Below are 11,102 nucleotides of genomic sequence, written 5' to 3'. Positions count from 1 at the left end.
AACACTCCCTAATTTGTATAATTCTTAAAATTACCAAAACACTCTTTATAGTCATCAACTTCATTTTCCCTATGTTGCTATGGCTACCATCAACCTTTGCCAATCACCATTGACAAACTTACTCCGGTGAAACTTTTGGCAACCATCTCTGACAATCACCATTAGCGATCAATCTCGAAGGCTAACATTGACAACCAACTTTGGCAAACTCCAAGAACCACCTTCAGCCACCAACACTACTACCAACTCCGACAATGACCAACTTCAGTAACCATTATTTTCAATTACTAATTCGTAGTATTTTATAGTCGTCCTTTATAGTGATTTGCCATTAATAAAAATACTTTTATTATATACCAAATCAAACAACTTGTATATAAAAACAGAGAAATAGTTGCCAAACACATAAGTGAGAAGTATTTTTATTTGAAGCAATTTTATAAAAAATGTTTAAATAAAAATATTTTTTTCCAAGTAAATCTAAACAAGTCCAAAGTTGTTATGTATTAAAAGTTGTAACTCAATTTTAATCAAGGTTTAAAATGTCAATGTCGATAGAAATAAGGTCTTAATTTTACAAAATTTTTTTATAGAAATATCGATAAATTGTCAATTTTGATGGATATTTTTGAAAAATTATAAAAATAAATTTAAACTAATAAATAAATATTTTATGATTTTTAAACAAGTTAACATATCTATTATTTATATTATATTTATATAAGTGACATTTTGATACTTATTCTTTTTGTATTTGATAGATTTTTTTACGATATAATAGAAATATTGATTCAGTCTAACTCATGAAAATGTAAAAATATCATAGAATTGACTGCAATGGACATGTGATGGAAAATTAATAGTATGATTTTCATGAAAATTTTCACTAAGTCGAAGGTATAAGAGTTAACTCTTTACCAACTTAGATTCATAAACTAAATTTTTATTGTTATGAAAGTTGTTTCCAGACCAAAATATTTTGTTAAATAAAAATAATTATCAACATTACCGAACACTTTTTTATATATATAAAGAAAAAAAAAAAAAAGCTTTGAAATTACAGTTTAAGGGTAAAAACTCGGAGGAGGGCGTGGAGGACATTTTGGTTTCAAATAGAACTCGACCATTCGTCTGTTTGTAAATTCCGATTGAGCGATCCTCGTCCGTCAAGAACTCACCGAAGCTTCACAAAATTCCCAAATCCCAAACAATCGCAAACCCTAATTTCCAAAATTCCCAAATACGAAGAAGAAAGCAAAGCAGCGATATGGATTTCTCTGGAGGAGGAAACTGGAGTATGATACCCAACATCCCTAATCTCACTAACTCCTCTAACCTTTCCAATCAAGAATCCCTCTTCCAACAATTTTCCCTTCAACAACAACAACAGCAGCCCCAGCAGCAGCAACAATCCTTTCATCACCAACAACAGCAATTTCAGCCCCAAATTCAACCCCAACAGCAATTCCAGCAGCAACAGCCCTCCCCTCAATTTCAACAGCAACAACCCTCCCCCCAAATCCAGCCCCAACAACAACCCTCCCCCCAATTTCAACAGCAATTGCAACCCCAACATTTCCCCCAGCAGCAGCAGCAACAACAACAACAACAGCAATATCATTTTCAACAACAACAGCAGCAGCGGCTTCTTCAGCAGCAGCAGCAACAGCAGCAACAGCAACAGCAACAGCAACAGCAACAGCAACAGCAACAGCAACAGCAACAGCAGCAGCAGCAGCAGCAACAGCAACAGCAACAGCAGCAATATCATCAGCACCAGTCTCTGGCTTCCCATTTTCATCTACTTCATGTAATGCGTTCAAAACCCTTCAACATTTTGAGTTTTTTTCTGTGGTACTGTATTTTCTGTTTGTTGACATTCTTCGATGTTTTGTGTGTTGTAGCTTGTGGAGAAATTAGCGGATGCTATCGAGAATGGAACTAGAGATCAGCAATCTGATGCATTGGTATCAATTTTTATTGTTTTTCAAGTTGTTCCTTAAGATTAATTATACTCTTGTTTGCTCTAATGATTTGTTCTTGTAACGTTTGGAAGGTCAATGATCTGAATAACCACTTTGAGAAGTGCCAACAACTGTTGAACTCGATATCTGGATCACTCAGCTCGAAGGCTATGGTATATCGGAACTCTGTTTTCTTTTTCCTGTATGCACAGGTTATTTTGTGTTCTTCACATGTTTGACATAACCAATCCATCCTTGCAAATGGGATGTACCAAATATATTGAACTATATGTTCATTTGTTAAACTTTTTCTTTATTAGCGTCTAAATGTTGGTGATGATGGTTTCTGAGACAAAAGATTTTAGTAGAACGTAGTACTATTCTTACACCGAAAGAGATGAAGTCGGATCTAATTTCTAACCCGTTAACTCTTTACAGTGTCAAGTGCACACCATTAAACCTATGAACTGCTTTTGTGTAGGCTGAGGCTCACTAGGGCTCCAAGAAATGTTCTATTTCCTTGCAACTTTTGTTCTGTTGGTTTGTAGTGAACGACATGTTTTCTTGTTAAAAAAAAAAATAAGGATATTATGTTTTTGGGTTGCAGACAGTAGAGGGACAGAAGAAAAAGCTGGAAGAACATGAGCAGTTGTTAAATCATCGAAGGTATGGTGATTACCATTTTCTGCCTCTGGTTTTCATTAAATTGTCTCATTCATCAATATACAAATTAATGAATGGGTTGTTTCCAAATAAAGGAAAATGAGTCAACTTATTTACAAATATAGCAAAATTTCACTATGTATCAGTGATAGACCACGATAGACCGCAATAAACATCTATTTGGGTCAGTGATAGATGTCTACTACAGTCTATCACTGATAGACAGTGACATTTTGCTATACTTGAAAATATTTTTAGCAGTTTTACCATTTAAAACAATTACCCTTAATGAATCTCTATTCAAATAGGGAACTAATTGGAAAATATAAGAACTCTGTTGAAGAGCTTGTCAAGGGTGATCCTTAGCCACTTTTCTCCCATTCTGCATTAGGTAATATTTTCAACTTATATTTACTTTAAAATATGTTGTCTATTTCTTTTGTGTTTGTCTCAAAGGTCAAAACTTCTTCTTGGCTTTCTTTGTTCTTTTTCATTGTTATCATTTTGCTAAATGGTTAAGTTCTGGGGCTGGATTTGAAAAGTGGTTTTCAGCTAAGAAATCCATACACCAAAACTTAGATGATTGTCCGAAATTTCTGTTGAGCAATACAAAGACCAGATTTTGTGCATTCGCAACATTATATGTTGTTTTGTTATCTTCCCATGATTGCATGAAAGAGCATATGGTTTACAGTATGTTGATTCTGCCCTATACATTCTTATGTTCTGTTGGAAATGGGGGTCCTCTGTTTTAGAATCACCTTAGCACTGAGTTGAGGGTTAGAGTTGCCTGCCGCTTTTCCTCCCTTATTCCCTTTCAGTGCAAGTGTTTCTTCTCTAAAAGAGTTCACAGTTACCTACTAATACTATTAATCATTCAAGATTCTCTGTATTGATCGATTATCTATTGCCCTTAGATTTCTTTGGCTTTATTTTTAACCGCTACATATAGTTCTCTCATCGTCAACAGATTTTGGGATGCGAGAAAAAGGAATAAAAATGCATTTTTGAGCGAGATTTCCCTGATAAATCAAACGCTTGTATATGGTTGGAGTTGACCTCTGGTTTTGAAAATCTCCAATCAATTAAACACCACGTGTGCTTCTAATCATTTGAATTGAAACTCGCCTATTCACATGTATTTTTTCGGTGCCTTCCCACGAACTTGTTCTATTGACTTATCTATTCTATACATCATTTCAGGCCTGGCTAGCATCATTTACCCGTTTTGAAGGGATGCCAAAAGAGCTTTTCACTGATTCTTGCAATTCCATGGAGGGGCTTTTTATATCTAATCTGGCTCCTGCATATCCTAACATGATGATGTTGAATGAATCCTTTCTGTTCTTTTCAATGCTACGGGGCTGGAAATTCAGTTACCACTAATTTATCTTGTACAGTTATTCCCACAGTTTAACACTTAACAGCTAAAATTAATGGTCAGTAGATGCTTTCTCCAGTTTTCCATTCTTTAAAATGTAAAATTGGGAGTGATTACCTGATTGGTGCTCCATTGTTGTCTCATTAGCTAAATGCAGCCTGAAGTGTGCCAATTTTATTAATATATTTAATTATGTGGATTTTGGTGATATCTTTTGTCTATATTTTGAAACGATAGAATAATTTCAAACATTTTCCAAAATCCCAAGAGTGAAAATAGAGCTTTAGAGTGTAGGAACGAATCAATCCAAAATTCAGATAATTTTCCCAGCCCTAATTAACTAAACTGGTAATTGCTCCAAGTAGATTAAAAAAATGATCTCACCATTTTCTGCTGTATCAATCAGTAACACCATGTCTTTCCCCCTACTATTTCTCTGATCTTCACATCAAGCCAGGGATAAACCACAAAATGAAGGGCTTCACACATATGGAGAGAGTATTTTGGTATAAAATTTCATTTATGTTGTTCTTGAACATTATTCAATAACACTATCATCAAAATCATGATTTTCTATCTGAAGAGCCAAATCTTGAAGAATTTCATCAACTTTCTCTAAACCTTCTGGTATCGAGTGTCCTGCTTTGAACGTATAAACCCTCTTCTTCACCTCTATCCAACTGCATCCAGGAACTTTCTTTAAGCCCTTCATTCTTGCTGAGATCCTCACCCTTGCAGAATCCTCCCATCTACAGCTTGCAGCAAAAATATTCGAGAGCAACATATGACTTCCAGTTATCTCGGAGTTCAGAATGAAAATTTGAGATGCAGTTTCTTCTGCAACATCTGTATCTTTGTGCATTCTGCAAGAGTTGAGAAGAGCACTCCAGATATAAGCATTGGGTTCAATTGGCATGCCCTTGACGATATTACTTGCTTCTTCCACAAGCCCAGCACGACCGAGAAGATCGACCATGCATGCATAGTGCTCCATCTGAGGTTCGATCTTGAAGTTCTGTAGCATCTGATAAAAAAGCCAACGACCTTCGGCAACAAGACCGGCGTGACTACAAGCAGTCAGAGCAGAAATAAAGGTAACATCATTTGGTCTAAACCCAGATTTGATCATCTGATTGAAAGTTGCAAGAGCATTGTTACCAAGTCCATGCATTCCATATCCTGCAATCATTGAATTCCATGATATTGAATCTCGATTTTCAAGTTTTTCAAACACCATACAGCCTGGCTTGAAACTTCCACATTTTGTATACATGTTAATCAATCCATTTCCTACCAATATGTTATCATCCATCCGAGCTCTAATGACATGACCATGCATTTCCCTACCAAGATTTAGAGCAGCTAGCGTAGCACAAATCGATAAAACACTAGCTATCGTCACTGAGTTTGCCTTTACATTTGCAAGCTGCATTTTACGAAAAACTTCCAAAGATTCTTCTCCTAGTCCCTTGGAAGCAAATCCACAAATGACTGCACTCCAAGTTATAACATTTGGTTTCATCTCTGGATAGACTTCCATTTCCTCCAGCCGAGAAAACAATTCAAAAGCTTTGTCATATAATCCAGATTCAGCATAGGAGGATATAAGAGCATTCCAACTCACAAGATTTTTCACTTTCATCTCATGAAATAGCTTTTCTGCATCTACCAAGTCTCCTCCTTTTCCATATAGAGTTATAAGCGCATTCTTAGCAAACAAGTAATCATAGAAACCTCCCTTCACCATATATCCATGAATCATCTGACCCTTGTTCAATGTAGCTAAATCAGCACAAACAGATAACACCACAGCAAGCATTTCAGCAGTGGCACCAACACCTTTCATCCTTAACTTGCTAAACAACACCATAGTTTCTTCAAGAAGACCGCACCGGGCATGGCTCGACAGTAACGAAGTCCAAGTTACATGGTTCGGCTCAACCCCTTCCAACTCCATTTGATGGAACATCCTAGAAGTACCATTAACATCATAATTATAGGCATAACCAGAAACCATAGTGTTCCAAGAAACTACACTTTTGATGCGCATTTTATCAAACACTTTGCGGGCATCATCCATTCGTTCAAGCTTCGCATACATCCCTAACAATTCATTCACAACATGCAAATGATTTTGTAACCCAAATTGCACAACATGACAATGTAGATTCTTGCACAAGTTGAAACTACCCAAATTGGAAGAAGCCCTCAAAACCAGAGGAAAAGTAAACGCATCCCCCCGAACCCCATAATTTCTCATTTTCGCATAAAGTTGAAGCGCTTCTCTACAATACCCATGATTTACATTTGCTCTTATAATCGAATTCCATAACAGCATGTTCGACAAACGTTCAAATGGCGCAGAATCAAACACTTTACGGGCATCAGAAACAAGCCCATAACGGCCATAGATGGACACAAGCCGAGCGACGACGAACGCTGAAGAATAGACGCCGGTGACAACGGTGGCGGAATGAACTTGTTTGCTATGTTGAATCCCATTGCATTGCCGAAGAAGATGATCGAAGAAATCGAGAAGGTCGTCGTCATACGTGATTGCGGAAGATTGGGAGTGGAAATTGATTGATAATCGGGGAAAACAAAACGAAACTGATTTGAATCGCTGAGAAGAACAAGTATAGAGCATGAATCGAAGATGCAGATTTCGAGGGTTTAGGGTTTTAAACAAATTTTACACATTGGCGCGAATTTATGATACACCCTCAGTTCGCAATGGGGAACTTGAGACGACATTAGACCTGTCCGCATTCGTAAAATTTTGTACAGAGAAAAGACGAAACGACAAGTCGGATGAACGCACAATTTTTTGGTGTTTTTTTTTAATTTTTTTTTTTTTATAAATAAAAAAATATTTTCTTATATGGGTGACTAGGGATGAACCGGATAACCCAAAAAACTTGGACTATCCAACTCAAACTATAAGGATCGAGTTGGGTTGGATTAGTTTTGTTCTTGGATTGGGTTAAGTTGAACTTTTTCGATTTTTGTTAGGTTGAGTTTAGTTTCGAGTTGGCTAAATAAAAATTCGAGTTGACCCAATCCAACCCAAATTACATATATATTAATAATATATATATATATATATATATATATATATATATATATTCTCTTTGTTTAAAGTTTGTAATAAATATCATAGATATTTAGGTTTTAACATTTGAATTTTATGAGATTTTAATTATTAATCATGTGTTGTAAATAAATTTACATATTTTAAATTAATAAGGAAGAAAAGTAAGTCATATCGTGACGACCTAACCCAATCCAATCCGAATTATAAGGATTGAAGATTTTATTTGGATCTTTTAGGTTGCTAATCCAATTAATCCGAGTTTTTGAATTGATTCGAAAGGGATGTTTGACCAAGATTTTAAAAATATAATATAGTATAAGGTTTTGACTACTTGAGACCGCATGAATATTCCATTCCATGGAGCCTCATGGTATGTAGGTGTGGTAATTTGATGAGGATCGCAAATAAAGAGTTGATTGAGATTGCGTATGGTATAAATAAAATTACTCTTTGTTTTAAAGTACTTACAAATTTCAAGGTTACTTTAAGTCGTTTTTGGTTCAAGCTCTTTCTTTTCAAACAAGCACATGCCCGAGTTTTAAAATTGGTTGAAATCTCCTTAGTTAACTCTAGTTTAAATAAACAATGTCTTATACGTCTTTAAACTTTCAATTTTATATCGAGTAAAACCTTGAACTTTAACAATGCCTAATAAGTTCATGAGTTTTCAATTTCGTATTCAATATGTTAGGCATATGTACTTCTTAAAAAATTATTTGTAATATTTAATTCTACCTCTAATTGAACACGGAAGTTTAAGATTGTATCTAATAAATACGTGAATCTCATTTAGTTTTCAAATTACAAAAATAACTTTTTAAAAGTTACTTCTTTTAGTTTTCAAATTTTGGCTTATTTTATAAACTATTGGTAAAAAGTAGATTACAAAGAAAGAAAATTGGAGGTGAAAGTAGTGTTTATAGACTTAATTTTAAAAAAATAAAAACAAAAAATAAAATTATTATCAAATAGGGTCGTAATTTTTAATTTTTTTTTTTATGTATCTCTACTACATATCAATTTGAAATTTCATAGACTTATTACACAAGTTTATGGATCATATTAGACACAAATCTATAATTTAAAGAGTTAAACTTGTCATTGAATCTTATTTGAATTTGTTGGGGGAAAATTGTATATATAGAACTCAATACATTGCCAAACTGATTACACCTCAATTACTAGAAATAATACACCAAATATAAAATATTCAGCTCAAGCGAAAGCCAGATAGTGTAACAAAGTTTAGATATGAAAATAACCAAAATCTTGAAAGAACTTCAAAACTTTTGGAGACTGAAAACATAGTCGAGACATGCTTTTCGTAAGCGTTGTCCTGAAGACAATTATTCACTCTACATGGGCTGCAAGTAGACTACAACAATCGTCTCAGCAGGATATGACAACTAACTCCGATATAACTACAACTTGAAACTACTTGGATCTGGCAGAACTCTTGGATACTTTCAACTCAACTTTAGAACAAAAGAAAGAAAGAAAGAAAGATATGAGATAACTTTTCAATTTGGAATAGGATGCTACAATGAAGAACCAAGTTGCTATTTATACTAGCAACTTGGTAATTCTCCAAAATAAAATCAAATAAATACAAAAATTGAAACATTTGTCAAATTTAACTCAATCGAGTTATTACTTGACAAAAATCAAACATAACTCATTGAAATTGAAAAGAACTACAAATTTAACTTTTATAGATATTAAATTTGTACATGAAACATCATTTTAATTTGAAGTTTCAATTCAATTTGAAAGTTTCTAAACAATGAATTTAATCAATTAAATTCATTTTATGTTTCAAATCCTCACCAAACTTTCACTTTCTTTCACTAAATATATATCCAACAATCCCCTACATGAAAGAAAGTGAGAAAAATGAAACAAAACCGTTGAGAGCAAATGGACAAACTATGAATCAGGAGAAGTGTCTTCTAGACTTGAACCTTCTTTAGTGAATATCTATCGAATTTACCAAGAAATAGTGAGACTAAGCTCTGGAACTATCACTCTCATTGGTGAATTGAGACAACAAATATCACACACAACTCATCTTGTATCTTTGAGTTCTATACGTTTGTGTCCATTTTGGTCCTGGACAAACTCCTGAATTCATGAGAGCTTTAGAGAACATAAGCTATTTGAAAAGTTCTCATAGAAGCAAGCCCACTTCTACTTTTATATAGGTAATATTGATTAAGAGCATCCTATCCCTACTCCTCTTGTAAAACAAGATATCAATATAACCTAAACATCAACATATCACACACTCTAGAACATCATAGAAATTGTAAGAAATTATAAGTTTCTTAGTATGTCAACTATGAATTATCTGAAGGAACTGTGAATTCCGCAACGAAAGCGGGATCAATCCCAATTTTAATTATTTCACAGAATTGCAAATTTACAGAACATTAGTTATGCATAAATACATAATTTACAGCATGCTCTTAAAATAAAGAGGAATTAGGGTTAAAAATTGACTTACTCTTGAAGAACCACTTCTTCACGTAATCTCTTGAACTAGTCACGAACTCTCCTTGAAATTCGATCTTCCAAAAATTCCAAGAAAACCAAGTGGCCACCACCACAAGTGAACTCCTATATTTTTCTTAGGGGTTGAGAATTAGCAGGAAGTATGGGCTCTGCTATCTTTTGGGAAGAGGAAAAGAGGTTTTTTAGTGGAAGGAATTTCTTGTAGAGAGAGTGTATTTCCAAGAAAAAAAAAAAAAAAAACTCACATAGACCCTCTATGTACTCTTTTATGAAGAAGATAAAAACGAAAAACCACTTTGAACCTCGCCCTTAACTTTAAGGCTTAATTTTAAAATTAAATTTAAATTAAAATCAATTCAATTCAATTAATAAATATATATATATATAATAACTAATTTATTACATATATATAACTATATGTTATATTAAATATAACACATAACCCATAGTTTTTATATTGTATCAAATACAATATAACCTATAGTTTTATTTCTCTGGTATTTAATATAAATCACATTTATACTAAATTTAGTTATGTGAATTTCATTCATATAATTAATATTTGAATCATATTCAAATATTTAATTCATCTCAATTAAACTTTATATTATAATATATCAAATACATTATATTAATTTTATCACACATATAATCAATTTTAATTCAATTATATCACATATAATTAATTCCCTCAATTAATTTGAACAATTCAAATTAATTCTCAATAATCCCTATTGAGCTATGGAGAGGACCTTATGGACCTGTAGATTGAAGCTTAAATGGTACTCAGATAATTAATTAAACTTCTTTAATTAAAGTATCCAACATCTATTAAATGTCGGTCACTTCACTAAAGACCGACAACTGCACTCTTCTCATTATAGATATAGTTATGTGTCCATTAGATATAACCAGTCAACAGTGCGAGGACCCTTCACAAGTCGCTCGTAAGTACAATTGGACCAAAATTATCTTTTTTCCCTTGTTGTTACATCTAACTCCCTAAGTACCACCGATCCCTCTAATGAACAATAAGTTATAGTCCAACTATGACCAAACCCCTCTCTGGCCAAAAGAGGGTGTGACACCATATTGTTCTAGCCCCGAAATTAGCCCTTAAGGGAGCAATCTATCTACTTACCTCGACATTAGGGAATGAGTGAATTCCGTCTTGTATAGCTGTGTTCCCAGCTCCCTAATCAGACGAATCCCTAAAATGGCAGGCTTATTGAGTTGGCGATCTGACCACTCTCACCCATATAAATCAAAGGGCCGCCTTCATAGGAAAAAGTTCACAACTCACTCAGAATTCAGGTCATATCACCTATGGTCATCCTGGTGAAATGTAAGTCTCTACTATTAATGGCGTTATGTAAAGAGACTATTCATTTCGTGGTTCGATCTTATACAAACTCTTTTGTATAGAACACCCCCACTCACATGTCTCTACATGAATGATCGAGATCAGATTATTTGTAGCACTTTATAA

General features: G+C 33.9%; 2 protein-coding genes across 2 annotated transcripts; one reads left to right on the top strand and one right to left on the bottom strand.

The window, feature by feature from the left end:
- The first annotated feature begins 930 nt into the window (after positions 1-930).
- On the top strand, positions 931-4,216 carry MED9 (mediator of RNA polymerase II transcription subunit-like protein). The gene is made up of 6 exons (XM_039047217.2): positions 931-1,810; positions 1,905-1,967; positions 2,057-2,137; positions 2,572-2,630; positions 2,936-3,018; positions 3,831-4,216. Exons 1-5 carry the CDS (start codon positions 1,268-1,270, stop codon positions 2,991-2,993), a joined length of 804 nt encoding a protein of 267 aa, XP_038903145.1. The 5' UTR covers positions 931-1,267; the 3' UTR covers positions 2,994-3,018; positions 3,831-4,216.
- Positions 4,217-4,370: 154 nt separating this feature from the next.
- Positions 4,371-6,785, bottom strand: LOC120089803 (Pentatricopeptide repeat (PPR-like) superfamily protein). Its single transcript, XM_039047207.2, has one exon. It carries the CDS (start codon positions 6,653-6,655, stop codon positions 4,547-4,549), a length of 2,109 nt encoding a protein of 702 aa, XP_038903135.1. The 5' UTR covers positions 6,656-6,785; the 3' UTR covers positions 4,371-4,546.
- Positions 6,786-11,102: the final 4,317 nt, after the last annotated feature.

This window comes from Benincasa hispida, chromosome 1 (genome assembly GCF_027475165.1).
Source record: "Benincasa hispida cultivar pf3 chromosome 1, pf3_genome.v1.1, whole genome shotgun sequence".
NCBI classification, from domain to species: Eukaryota; Viridiplantae; Streptophyta; class Magnoliopsida; order Cucurbitales; family Cucurbitaceae; genus Benincasa; species Benincasa hispida.
This window is presented reverse-complemented; position numbering and strand designations above follow the sequence as displayed.